We start from the raw sequence: 13,821 nt of genomic DNA, 5'->3' as shown, positions 1-13,821 counted from the left end.
ACGAACTGCTGTCTCTTCGATTCCAAAAAAGACAGAGGGTTAAACTGCTTTGACCAATCCCCCTCCACTGACTACGACGGAGTGTCAAGACTCCGTGCTGGTTGGGGCCGCATGGAGAACTATGAAAGTCTCGGCACGATCGGCGAAGGGTGAGTCGCGCGTGAAGTGTAGTAAAAAAGAACTTGATCGCTGACGCGTGCAATGCTGCTGATCTCTAGAACGTACGGCGTGGTACTCAAATGTCGACACAAGGCTACGGGCCAGATAGTTGCAATAAAGAAATTCAAAGAATCGGACGACGACGAGCAGGTCAAGAAGACGGCACTTCGAGAGATCAAGATCCTCAAGCAGCTCAAACACGAGAATATCGTGAGTCTGCTCGAGGTTTTTCGGATGAAAGGCAAACTCTATTTAGTCTTCGAGTTCGTGGAAAAGACGATTCTCGAGGAGATCGAGCGGCATCCAGACGGTCTGGACCCGTCAACACTCAAGAACCTCATGTGGCAGCTCGTGCGAGCCATCACTTTCTGCCACCAGCACAACATCATCCACCGAGACATCAAACCTGAAAACCTGCTGGTCTCTCGGAATGGCGTGCTCAAGCTCTGCGACTTTGGCTTTGCGCGGCCTTTGGCAACAGCAGGTGCCAAGTACACAGAGTACGTGTCTACGCGATGGTATCGAGCACCGGAGCTGCTAGTTGGCGATGTGTCTTACGGTAAAGCAGTCGACGTGTGGTCCATTGGCTGCATGTTCGCTGAGATCGCCACAGGATTGCCCTTATTTCCAGGGGACTCGGACATCGATCAGTTGTACCATATTATCCGTTGTCTAGGTCGCATCACCTCAAGGCAACAAGATCTCTTTCGAAAGAATGCGCTCTACGTTGGTGTTAAGCTGCCACAAGCCAGGGAACTTGAGCCGCTGGAAGCGCGTTTCCCAACTATGGACAAAGTATCACTGGATTTCATCCGACAAACGATCGTAGACGAGCCTCTCGATCGCTGGACTTGTGCTGAATTACTCAAACACCCTTTCTTCGACAACTCACACGAAGCGTTTGAAGCAGAACTACAAGAGGCGATTGCGCGGGATCTCAACGATACAGCTGCGGTCCGGAAAAAGCGAGCACGGAAACCTTCGCGTGGCAATGCACTTGCTGGGGCCATCCCTGTGATGCCTGTTTCTTCATCAAGTTTCAATGATCCTATGGCGAATGGTGTTGACAACTGTAAACCTCTCGGCAAACTCCTCTTTGCACCTGTGCAGAAAAAAGAGAAGAGTGGCGTGGCAGCTAGTGACAATAGTAACCCACACATGTTATCGCGAAAAACACCCCCGGGGAATGGGTTTATCCCTGGTGGAGCGTACCATTTACCGACACTTCAAGGCGCAATGAATAACTCGTCCAGCACCAGCTCTACGTCAAGTACAATAAGTGTAAACAACCACATCAACTCGGGTGGCTCCGGTGGCGACAGTGGCAGTACCAGTCCTCTCTTTTCTCAGAACAAGAAGCTCATGCTACCGTCAGGTGCGGTGCCTTCCATCTCTGAACACTATCCAGCTGCATCCTACGCGCAATCTGTACCCACAGACCACTTGACGTACATCGGTCTACATGACAGTGTTCGAGTTTCCATGACTTCTCCTGGCAGTCGATTAGGAGCAGCAGGTCCAGCTGGAGGCATCGCAGTTCATCCGTACTCAACTCCACCGCCAAAGCCACCTTCGTCTTATTTGAAGAATCCTTATGGGGTCCACCAGATCTCTTCTAAACGAGGAAATGGGAAGCATGGCGGCTCGAATTTACCCAGTTCTATGGACTCGTACTCTCCTAAGAGATCAGTGAAGAACGCACATAATTCTTACGGACACGGCACGGGGTGGAGTGGCTCTAAGAAAGGGATTTCTACAGCCAGTACTGTCGGCGCAACAGCCACTATGAAAAAAAGTACAGCATCACAAGGACTGTACGCACCCCCGAGAACATCTCATAGTACAATTCGGGCCGCAGCACTACCACAAGGGAATTTTAGCACACGTCCGACGAGATAGTGACTCGCGGAACCTTTAGTCGACGCTAAACGTTAATACCAAGCCACAGTTTTGATGTGCCCGTTTATATTGACGGCGTGTGATCTCAGACGAACCAAATTAGAGATCAGTCGTGGCGACCTCCTGCTTGTACGCGTAGAACTCGTTGATCCACTGGCGAATGTACTTGAGTTCGGTATTGCGCGCCTCGGTGACAGCAGGAGGATCCGATGGGTGCGTGAAGAACAAGTCGAGGTGGTGTGCTCCTCCAGGAACCGGCACAGCCACCACCGAAGGCGAGAGGGACTCCAGTACACCCAAACCCGACCACGGATCGAAGTTCCCGTTACTGAAGACGATGTTGCTGGCCGCGCGTAGAGCTTTCATGCCACCGAACTCGAATTGAGCCCAACGAGGCTTCAAGTGAACGCCCCACTTCTCAAAGCACGCGGCATTGTCTTGAGATTCGTTGACTGCAACCGTGGGGAAAACATCGTTCACTCCGTCCGAACTCATTGGCATATAGAGCTCCGAACACTCGAGATATCCCCAAAAGTTGCCCTTGTGGTCAATGCGCGCCTGCTTGGCAGCATCAGACGTGTCCAACTCATCGATAGTTTTCACAGGAGAGACCGGGAACAAGCAGGACTCGCTCTTAGAGGCGTTGTAATATACAGCGATGCTTTCGCGGAATGCACGGATCAATCCGGACTTGTCGTCTTCAGTAAACACACCAGCGAAAGGCTCGCACGCAGTACGCATCGGATAACCCGGGAGGTCCACTTTACCGTCCATGATGTAAGATGTCGGGTACGGATAGTTGCCCACCGCCAAGTCGCCGTACGCTTCCGAGGCGATTGAAATGACTTTGTCCGAGGACTGTAATGAGTCCGCATCGCACAGATGAAGGAGCTCTGCCAGTTCCTTCCGTCCAGACTTCGTCCCACTCATCGCAACTGCCGTGTTCAAGGCACGCCGGATATTCGGGATGCAGTTCGTCGCTGCTCCAGCGTCTTCCGACATGTCGAACGTCACGACGCGGTTGAACGCCTCCGGGTCTGCAGGGTGATCTGGATCACCAAAGAAGTTGGCGACGGGGGCGGAACCTGCGATGATACCGTCGATAATGTGCGGGTATTTCATCCTAAACCAGGTGCCCAGCATGCCGCCGTACGAGCCCCCGAAGCCGATCACAGGGACGTCGACCTTCAGGTCTCTCTTGAGCATCTCGATCAGCACCGCGTAGTCAGCCATGGCTTGCTGTGTGGACAGGAACTCCATGTGATCCAACACGTCCAGACCGAACGGAACGGACTTGCCAAAGTAGCGATGCTCGGCGAACACGATGAGCGCGTTGAAAGCCGCCGCGTTCTCCCACATGAGTCCCGTGTGGTTCAGATACAGCGTGACGTCGGCCTCGTTGCCCACGTAGAAGAAGATCGAGCCGTTTGTAGGGCTAAAGTTGTCTGGGGAGCACACAAAGTACCGCATGTCGAAAGTGCCTTCGCTGGATTTCCCATCGGCTCGGAAGTGGTCGAGCGATTGGGTGATGAATTTCTCCTCACAAAGTGACAGAAGATTTCTTGATCCGTCGGGTGAAGACGGGAACGACGTGGGTGTTGCTTCAATCGCCTCTTGAATGGTTGATGACGGAGGAGACGGAATTGAAGCGGGGGAGTTAGAAGTGGTCGCCAAGGCTAAAAGTGCCAAAGCAGCTGAGATCAGAGCTGCCCAGCCCATTGCAACTGGCAGAGGACGGCGAACGTCATTGCCAATTGCCGTGTATTTAGTGGGCAACATTGGCGAGCGCTCACCCCCCGAGAGAGTCATCGGACGAGAGGTGGGATGACTAAATGAAGCAGATGAGTGTAGCGGTATTGGATACCGCTGTTGTGATTGGCTGGGGTACTATTGCATAATTTTCGAAAGATAGTGTGTTTTCTAATATGTATCTCATTTCAAGCGAATCAGAGATTTTACACTGACGCTTCTGTTGAAGTCACTTACACGCACCGACAAATTGATGCTGACTAAATGTGGATGTCCACCGTTGCAGCCACATGGGACAGTTATACCAACACTCGCGCTGCTACCCGATCGAAGAACGTTGCCTGTGGTGACAAAACTGACAGTAATATTAAAACCTCGCAACATTCTCTTTAAAAATTCAAGTGATGACGCAATCTTTATTGGCAAAAAAAGCCATTTAACCGCTCACTTTCCAAAGCAAAGCTAACCCAACGAGTATCACCAAGAGTACCCCTCCATTCAGACATGGCGATCTCGTGTTGCATGTGCGGCGCTCAGATCGAGGCCAACGCGATGAACATGTGCACGTCGTGTATTGCGACCGAGGTGGATGTGGCCGAGGGCATTACCACGACGTGCGAGCTGGTGCAATGCCGCGGCTGTTTGCGCTTCCAGTCGCGCGGCAAGACGCAACAGTACAGCAGCATCTCGGGTGCATGGATGGACTGCGACTGGGAGTCCAAGGATCTCATGGCGCTGTGTCTCAAGAGCATCCCGGGCCTCAACAAGGCCAAACTCATCGACGCAGGTTTCATCTGGACCGAACCGCACTCCAAGCGCGTCAAGCTTCGCCTTACTCTGCAGCGAGAAGTGGCCAACCACGCTGTGATCCAAAACACGTGCGCCTTCACCTTTGTCATCCACAGTGTCAAGTGTCCGGACTGCACCAAACAGTACCATAACAACACATGGAAGGCGCTCGTGCAGATCCGCCAGAAGGCCGAGCATAAACGCACTTTTCTGAGACTTGAACAGGAGATCCTCAAGCACAATGCGCACCAAGACGCCATCGGTATCACGACTGTGAAAGAAGGAATGGACTTCTACTTTGGCACCAAATCCACAGCTGAACGCTTCATCCACTTCTTGACTGCTCACGTGCCTATGCGCTCCAAGTCGTCCAGTAAACTCATCTCAGAGAACGTGCACAACGCGACAGCCAACTTGCAGCTCACGTACAGTGTTGAACTGAGTCCCATCTGCAAGGACGACTTATTGGTGCTACCTAGGAAGTTGGCGCAGAGCTGCGGCAATATCTCGGACGTGACGCTGTGTGCACGCACCACCGCCATGGTGCATTTGCTGGATCCAGTTTCTGGACAGAAGGCCGAGCTCCCGACCGACAGATACTGGAAGTTGCCGTTCCTTCCGCTTGCAACCAGCTCCGATATGGTCGAGTTCGTGGTGCTGGATGTGGAGCCTGTGGATCCGCGCGAGCTGCGCCACGTCCACGTCGGACCGGCTGCGACTTCTGGTAGAGGTTGCAAGTCTAAGTTCGTGGTGGCTGACGTGGAAGTGGCTCGAGAGAGCGACTTTGGCGTGAATGACACGACGTTCCACGTGCGTACACATCTTGGTGGTGTGTTGTCTGCCGGTGACACGGTCAAGGGCTACGATCTGTCGACTGCCATCTTTGGCTCGAGCCAGACGTACACTCTGAAGGAAGAGCTGCCTGACGTTGTGCTTGTACGGAAGGTCTACCCGCGTGAAAACAGACACCGCAAGGGAGACCGCAAACTGAAAACGCTAGGTGCCAGTCGCCGTGGGAAGGTCAGTAAAGCTGAGACAGCTCGGATGGAGCACGAGATGGAGGTGTTTACTGAAGAGTTCCTGGAGGAGAAGGACCAAGAAGAGCACGAAGGGGTCGACGACGAGCACGAGCACGAGGAAGAGAAATTCCCTGAAGAAACTGAAGACGTGTCGGCCAGTGAGGACAAGCAAACAAAAGCTGCCGTTATTAGCTAGGAGGACTGGACAGATCGAGCACTTAAAAGTAGTACTTCATCTCGGTGACACTATTGTTCGACTCTTTTCCTATCTTACCAGCCATACTTGGCATACGTTTCCCTTTTCGTTTTCAATGAGGCTCCACGCTTCTCCAGCAGTTCAAAGTCACGCACCTTTGCGTCGAAAGCAAGTTGGTTCAGCTGGTGCCTCTGTCTCTGGAGACGGCTGGGTTTGCTGGACGACACGGTAGTGCCAGCTTGCGAGTTCCAGAAGCTGGCGTTCACCTTGATCTCCTGGTCACTGGATCCCTTGACTCCGCGGTCTCCTGTACGCGGATCAACTGGCGGCTGCCAGGCATGAGACACTGGACCTTGCACCTCCCTGATCTGGTCCGCCACCGTCTCAAAGTGGCCCTGTTGCAGAGCTCTCTCAATGTCTCGTTCCCGGGTCCTCCTGCGCTTGGAGCTGCCTCCTGGTACGTCGTCCTCCCCCTGAGCAACGTAGAAGTCCTGAGAAGCTGCAGAATAGCTAGCCTGATACTGCTGTTGTTGCTGGTAGTATTGCTGCCAGGCCGCCGCATTTGCCGCCGCTGTCGCCTCGTCCATTGGCTGCTGATCTGCTTGAGCCCGTGTGGCCTGTTGCACCTGACCATGAGCCTGTTGCTGCCCCTGTTTCCCTTGCATGGCTACGCCAGCACTACCCACTGTATTTGACACTGGGAGCTCGTGCTTGGGTGGTGGCAGGAAGGACAGAACCGAGTCCTTGTCGGCTTCCGAGGGTCTAGGCCGCTTGTTTGCCGCCTTTTTGGCGCGCTTGTGCTTGGCCAGCAGCTCGTTGTCATCATCGCTGTCGTCGGATAGCGCGTTGGCACTGGATCCTGTCTCCAGCAGTCGCTGAATCTCCGGCGGTAGATACAATGTCGTCTTGGTCTTTCTCTTTTTGGTCTTCTTTTTCGTCTTCTTGGGCTTGAGCGCGGCTTTTGAGGAACTGGACGCGGGGATTTCTAGAGCTTTTGCAACATGTTGTAGACGCAGAGTCGAGGCAGGTAACGGAGCCGTAACAGACACGCTGGGGGCACCCTCGTCTTCCGAAGAGCTCGCGTAGTCGGGCACCAACACAGACATTATGGAGCGCTTTATTTGAACGGGATTAACCGCGTTGTGTTTGTACTGATTTTCCTTTTAAGTACGAAGTAGGACCGACACCTTTATTTTACCAGTAATAAAAAGCCACAAAATCAGTTGTAAAGGTTACAGTTGAAGTAAAAAACATGTACTGTATTGCTGTAACCAATATCAAATGATATTTTTGATAGTAATAGTACTATTTAAAATTTAAATATGAAAAGTAGCTGAGATTAACATAATATTTTATAATTAACTCAGAGATTTGAGAAATATTAGATACTTGTCAATAGCGTTAGATGTTATTTTTTGATCCCATTTAAGTACGTTTCTTGCCACCTTACCTCTGTGAACCGAGGGCTCACCAAAGAACTCTTTCGGTCAAGCTCTAAGGCAGCAGTAGTGATGGCAGGCATTGAATCTGACGAGTATTTGCTCTAGCATTTCACTGTGACACAGACAAAGCCGATCGAGATAAACTGTAAACGGTTGCAGCTGTAGGAAGTCGATAGAGATAATTTGTTCTTGTTATCTGTCGTGCGTCTCATAAACCTGCAGCCTGTGAGGCTAGATAATCTAGCTTCACAGGCTGCAGGTTTATCTAGCCTAGATTAGTGCACTCAGAAGTGCCAACACACCACACCAACCTTGCCGTCACTCTTTGCCCTCACTGTTGATTAGTTATACTTCAGCTAGTCGAACGTTTACGACGTAGGATTGGGAGATTAAAAGAGATTTTGTAATCTTTGAAAATGTAATATTGCTTTAGCTAGTACTTGAATTAAGTGAATATTTAATAATATCATTTTGTCTAAGGAGAAACTATTAGGTAAAACAATTATTAGCTGGTCTTCCAGGTGATATTATCACTATATTAACTTTACCGATTTTGGAGTTTCGATTAGCCCCTGTGTACAGGACCTTTTCAGGTACATTAGTTAAAGGAGGGAGAGGTTTGAAACTTAAGCTTATGCTACGCTAGACGCAAGCCACGAAGGTTTTTCCTCTTCCCCGGAGGTTTATTGCAAAGAAGCCTGGAAGTGAAAGCTAGCCACTGGCCACCAGCAATAGAGCGGGTCGTGGCGTCGAAGGCATAAGCTATTGAATTTAATTCCGGTACATGTACCACAGCTGCTGTACAGTTGTGGCATTGGATTATTTGTCCCTAAATAAGTGTTTCTGAGAGCTCACCAACTGATCAATTCACTCTACCAAAACCTGCACAAACTCGATTTTTGCGTCTGACATAGCTCTGACGTATTTGTTGTCACAAATCAGTAGTAAAATGCTGAGACGTAGTTCTCGTCTCCACAAAATGTGTCGACGCAAAATCTTTGTACCTCATTTCTGGTACAGATATCAGTGTCCACTGCTAGTTACATCTGTTATGAGCCACCGCAATGTTGGAAGAAGACGGGGCTTCACTACGCCTTAAGTTGAACGTACGTACCAAAGTGCATCACAAACAGGATCTCACGGATACATTTAACGCTACTTTTACTATTACAGGCCTCTTATCTCTCGTTAAACAGTTTCTCCCGCTCGGATCACTCAATGGGATGATGTCCACTACGCTTACAATCAGAACCTTCCTGCTAAGTGGCCGCAGCGCGACTCAGAGTTGCTGTGTCGCAAATTCTACGCTTTGAATAACACTAAAAAGCCGACAGGTGAGTGAGTCGATTGTGTGCTGTAATACCATCGTCCATCCTTAAACGTATATAGGCGATCCATCGTGTCTACCGGAGATTCGACGAGCGAAACATGGCATTAAAGAAATCGAGGGCAAGTGCAGTGTATCTCGACTAGCTTACAAGGTGTACCAGGGAGATTTAGCAGGATCAATGAGTGCTTCAACTGCTTGAACATTGCGATCAAAAGAATACATACAGCGCAGCCGTAGAAGCAGCAAAACATGCTTCTTTAAACAAGCCTTTAGGTGCTCGCACGCTAACACAAGCCGCTGGGGAGTGTCCCGAGCCATCAAAAGGGTAGCCGCATACATGTACCTATAACCTTAAATGTGTTGATTTTGATATGCTAGCTGACACAACACAAATTCGACATATATTTTAACACACTTTTAATTTTGTGTTTGTGATTGCATTTGTGTAGGTTTTGGAAGAGCACATTACCGCGCAGTCATGCCGTATTCCATCATAATATAGCTGTCACCCGTTACTTTTAAGCTAAAAGTATCACCACAAGTTGTGGCACAACTGGACGCCGCCCAAAACTGCCCAGGTCTCCAATATTTTCCTGAGATCTTAACCTAGCCTCACATATGCGAACATAAACAAGACCTCCAAAGGTATCTCTTAATTTGGGACAGCTCCACTCTTCTCTTATCCCAGCGTCCATTCGGCGTTCGAATTGGCGGCGAGGAACTACCGTGATCATTGAGCAAGGAGCTCAGCTAGAGGAGAGTGTGGGAATGAAAATGGAGCGCGGACCTAGCTACGCGGAGTACGAGGACGGTGCGCCGCTCAATGGGGTCAACAGGACGCTCGCATCCAGCTCCGACGGTCCCATCAAGCGCGTCAACATGCCCACAACCACGGGGCGCATCATGGACCGCAAGGACGCGCTGTTCAAGCGCTCTAAGGGCCAGTGGAAGTGCGTACAATTCACTATATAACATTAGTACGAAATGAGGTGGAAAGGTGGCTCTTAACTGATGACTCTACGTGCAGTATTCGTCGACAGAAGGTGCCCCACTACTGGAAGCTCTACATGCAGGACCCTTTCCACTCCGTGGTCAACATGCGACTGAGCAAAGTATTGGGATCTCTCATGCTAGCGGTGCGTTGAATTAGCCGAACTCGATGCTTTTTGTTGCGATTGCTTGCCTGTTGTCGGAGACTGACGTGGTCGTGTGGTTGTTGGCTGCAGTATATCGTAGTGCTCACCGTGTTCGGCGCGTTGTACATGACGCCACCTGACGAGTGCAAGCTGGCCATTCACACGTTCTTCGACGGCTTCTCTTTCTCCGTCTCTGTGCTCTTCACCATCGGTTTCGGTACCAATGGTGGCGATGTCTTCTTTGGACGATGCGTTTGGGTTCAGACCATCATCACTCTGGAGTCGCTAATGGGAATTTTGCTCGATGCCTTGGCTATCGGAATTATCTTCCAGCGGTTCTCACGTGCGCAGGCCCGTGCCAACACCATTGTGATGAGTACGCACGCTTGCGTTCGTCGTATCCGTGGCCACTTGTACTTCATGTTCCAGGTGTGCGAAATGCGCAAACACCAGCTTGTTGAGGCTCATGTTCGCATGTACGCGGTCCGACACGACGTGGAGTTCGGTGAGCATTATTATTTTCAGTCGTACCCGATGCGTATCCAGCACCCTGATGACGATCTTGGTGGTATGCTGCTTCTGGCCCTGCCTTCTGTCGTTGTCCACCGCATGGACGCCTGGAGCCCACTGCTACGGCCCAAGAGTGCCGAGACGTGCGGTCTGCATCATAATCCCGCGAGAGGTTACTTGTTCCCGGAGCCTCTGTGTCGCGAGGCCGACGCCCAGAGCGGAGACCGGGACACCTCGGTACAGGTTAACCAGGCCACCAACTCGGTGCACAACACGTGCCGCTGCGCTACTGGAAACGCTGCTATGGGTGACGTGCACGCTGCCACGCAGCCGCCGACCGTCGAGGAGATTAAGCAGTACTGGGCCGAGTCGCAGGTAAGAGCAGACCACCGGTATCTCCCTTTGTAAAGTACTCTAGTTCTAACATCTCGCTTTGCAGCTGGAGGTAGTGGTGCTTGTGGAAGGCATCGACGCTGTCACGTCGGCGACAATTCAAGTGCGGCACTCATACAAGGCAGAGGACATTTTGTTCAACCACCGCCACACGAACTGCGTGGACGTGGACCCGGAGACTGGCGGAGCTGTGATTGACTTCCGTCGCTTTCATGAAACGAAACCTGTGGATCCCGAGTGCAACAAGGTCGCTGGCAGCTTTTACTGACTTGTGTAAGCTGAACAGAGCTAGGGGACTGTGCCATAACTAAAGTACTGTAGTAAACAGTACTTTAGATGACTTTCACTCTGAAATCAATTCCACCGCGTACTGTATTAGCTGTGACAGTGGAAAATCTACATGCAATACCTTGCGTAAGCTGCTCGACCTCACTGAGAGTAGAGGCATACCTCTAATTTCGCTACATGTGGTAACAGGCCCTCCGTATTGCAAATAATATATTAGTACGGAATAGTTTATTTTTCGCTTATCCGGAAAAAAAGTGGAATAACTTACGGCTTTACTTTTTAAAATATTTTTTAAAATTAAAAAAAAGCGATTGAGTAATTACTTTATTACAGCCAAGCCAACATGAAACCACTTTGTAGTGAAGAGCCCTGGATGGCCAACAAGCTAGCACCAACATCTGCTCCTTTTACCTTATGCTGCCTCATTTTCGAATCAAGATGGCAACCAACAACCCCTTCAGCACGCGTCAAGTGTGCAGCTACTTCTAGAAGCCCGTCCTAGACGATCAGTATGAGCCGATGGAGCACTTTCGCTGTCGGTGCAGTGTTGTGCGGAAGCAAGCGCCCAAGACTGGTTGCAGTAACCTCTTCGACCATGCCACCCATACTTCGTGGCAACAATGATGACCAGCGGTACCAATACCACCACCCTCGTCAGTTTTATTGACTGAAATTCGCAGACTATCTTCTGCTGGTTGGAGTGGACTCCTGCCAGCAATCTGCCATTTTCGTGGTGTGAGCCATCGTGCCCAAGTACAGAGCGCTTCTCGACTGATTAAGTACGCCGGTTTGGTCATTTGTCAGATCGAAATCGATATCGGTTTGGTGATTCCCGCCAAATTTGGTATCATGTTCGATGGGTGGACCTTTCAGTCCGAACACTACCTCGCTGCTTTGCGGTTTTACATGTAGGGCATGATGGCCGCACTGAGAAAGTGCTGCTAGCCTTTGCCTCTCTGGTAGACGACGATGTGACCGATCGCTCTGCTGCAAGTCACGTGAGGTTTCTCGAAGATATCCTTCCCATTTTCATTGGTGAACCTGAACCTCGCTGTCCAGAAATTCACGGGGCCTTGTTGAGAAAAATATAGGAGCTGATGCGAAAACTACGGAATCTCAACAAATCAGCTAAGCCCCAGCAAGGTTTACAACGTTCGATTGGCTGGTTTTTGTAATTTTGTTATTTTCAACAAAATTTGTTTTTTTTCTATCCAGAAAAGTACTTCTTTGAGGCCTGTGTTGCGACAAACCACGCACTGGGACTCGACCTACACGATGATCGAGCGCGTTTTCGCGATCAAGGACTTCATCGATAGGACGGACGACAAGCTGACGGAGTTAATGGTAGGCGGGATGAGGAGAACAAGCTCCGAGCACTCCAACACTACCTGCGCGACTTCAACTCAGCCTCCAAGAAATTCTATAGAGACGATAATGTCACGCCTCTTGATGTGCGTGACATTTTCGACGCTCTGGTGGAGCGCCACCCGACGGTCGAGACGAATTTGAGCGCGAAGGCTGCCATTGTGAAGAGTCCAGCCTTCGAGAAGGCGTGTGTTCTAGTTTTGTTAGATAAGAGGCTGAGCTGACAGCAGAGCAGCACGACCTTCTGAAGGAGGTTGCGGACCCCGCTTCTCGCCACGCCAAAGACGAAGAGGACAACGCCGACAATCACAGCGGATTTGCTGACCGCGCGCGAAAGAAACAACGGATATCTCTTCCAACTTACGGTGCCGTTCGCTTCATTCCGCCTACGTTCAGCGGTGGAGCGCCTGTTCAGTAAGGCGCGGCATGTGCTGTCATCACATCGCCACAACTTGCTTTCAATTCTTCTGGAGATGTTCGCTTTTTGAAGATTAACCGTTGGCTCTGGGGTGCAGCTACAATGTCGAAGTTCGTAAACGCGTAAGTCGAAGTTTGCTAAATACCCAAACACAGTTCCATCTTGTGCTTGGAATCTTGCTACTAAACAAACTATTTTGGTAAACTTGCAGTTTTACAATATCACGGAATAGTTTATTTTATGTTCTCCGCTGAATAGCTTATTTCGAAGGAGTCCCAAAGTGGCATTGCAACGCCGTTTTAGGAAAGCCTGCATACTAATCGACTCACACTACTTTGTCTACACCGTATCTACTGGCAGACGGTTAAGTTGCTCCCGGCAGCGGCCAAAGCAGTAGCAACTCGTTTGGCAACACTGCAGTACCCACCATGAGTGCAAGTATTTTGCCACGAAACAATTAAATTGAAGGTTCCCTTTTTGATTAAAATTTAAAAACATGTGTGTTGATCATTACACCATTCACTTAAATTCGTCGTGAATTCGCGCTTTAGTGACGTAACAAATCTGGGAAATTTTAGAAGTCATCTATTTTAAACAAAAGCACTGGTTTTGGACAGATCTCGGCAATAACTTTATTTTAGTAAGTTTGGTTTGGAATATGAACGAGTAGTTTTTAGATAACGGGCAGTAAAATTTCCAAAATTCTGTGCTCCAACCTAAACACCACAATGAGTCATGGCATGACTAATTAGAGTGAATATACATGTAGTACTACGTATATGGATGAATAGACACGTCTCTCCGACAGACACAAAGGCAAGATTGTGAATATGTGATTAATATCCAATCATATACTACAATTTACCTTAATTCAGCCAATTAGGTCGCACAGGAGCAGGTTCTTCATTCCGACACTTTCTGACAAATACTTGTCGGAAGCTAGAGCTAACTATTTCGAAACCAATACTGAATTTAGGTCGTGTAAGGAATATGCCAATATTTTTGTGGTTCCGACAATGCGGTATACCTCCTACTTTAGGTTAAAATTGAGCAGTAGTGTTAAGGTACACTCAACCAGTCAAGTCCAGTTAACAAAAAGCAGAAAAGACAAGCAGCAACCAGCATGAG

General features: G+C 49.7%; 5 protein-coding genes across 5 annotated transcripts; 3 read left to right on the top strand and 2 right to left on the bottom strand.

The window, feature by feature from the left end:
* Positions 1 to 111: 111 nt before the first annotated feature.
* On the top strand, positions 112 to 2,058 carry PITG_16056 (cyclin-dependent kinase-like, putative; the record flags this gene model as incomplete). Its single annotated transcript, XM_002897785.1, has 2 exons — positions 112 to 149; positions 219 to 2,058. 2 exons carry the CDS (start codon positions 112 to 114, stop codon positions 2,056 to 2,058), a joined length of 1,878 nt encoding a protein of 625 aa, XP_002897831.1.
* A 99-nt stretch (positions 2,059 to 2,157) lies between these two features.
* On the bottom strand, positions 2,158 to 3,867 carry PITG_16055 (lysosomal Pro-X carboxypeptidase, putative; the record flags this gene model as incomplete). Its single annotated transcript, XM_002897784.1, has 1 exon — positions 2,158 to 3,867. One exon carries the CDS (start codon positions 3,865 to 3,867, stop codon positions 2,158 to 2,160), a length of 1,710 nt encoding a protein of 569 aa, XP_002897830.1.
* A 444-nt stretch (positions 3,868 to 4,311) lies between these two features.
* On the top strand, positions 4,312 to 5,811 carry PITG_16054 (60S ribosomal export protein nmd3, putative; the record flags this gene model as incomplete). Its single annotated transcript, XM_002897783.1, has 1 exon — positions 4,312 to 5,811. The coding sequence occupies one exon, from the start codon at positions 4,312 to 4,314 to the stop codon at positions 5,809 to 5,811; it is 1,500 nt and encodes a 499-aa protein (XP_002897829.1).
* Positions 5,812 to 5,885: 74 nt separating this feature from the next.
* Positions 5,886 to 6,917, bottom strand: PITG_16053 (uncharacterized protein; the record flags this gene model as incomplete). The annotated part of the gene is made up of 3 exons (XM_002897782.1): positions 5,886 to 6,428; positions 6,510 to 6,716; positions 6,855 to 6,917. The coding sequence occupies 3 exons, from the start codon at positions 6,915 to 6,917 to the stop codon at positions 5,886 to 5,888; spliced, it is 813 nt and encodes a 270-aa protein (XP_002897828.1).
* A 2,434-nt stretch (positions 6,918 to 9,351) lies between these two features.
* PITG_16052 (uncharacterized protein) lies at positions 9,352 to 10,890 on the top strand (the record flags this gene model as incomplete). Its single annotated transcript, XM_002897781.1, has 4 exons — positions 9,352 to 9,533; positions 9,611 to 9,719; positions 9,810 to 10,604; positions 10,669 to 10,890. 4 exons carry the CDS (start codon positions 9,352 to 9,354, stop codon positions 10,888 to 10,890), a joined length of 1,308 nt encoding a protein of 435 aa, XP_002897827.1.
* Between the last annotated feature and the right edge of the window lie 2,931 nt (positions 10,891 to 13,821).

The sequence above is a fragment of the Phytophthora infestans genome, genomic scaffold, assembly GCF_000142945.1.
Source record: "Phytophthora infestans T30-4 supercont1.41 genomic scaffold, whole genome shotgun sequence".
Taxonomy (NCBI): domain Eukaryota; phylum Oomycota; class Peronosporomycetes; order Peronosporales; family Peronosporaceae; genus Phytophthora; species Phytophthora infestans.
The sequence above is the reverse complement of the archived record's forward strand: the minus strand, read 5'-3'. Positions and strand labels throughout refer to the sequence as shown.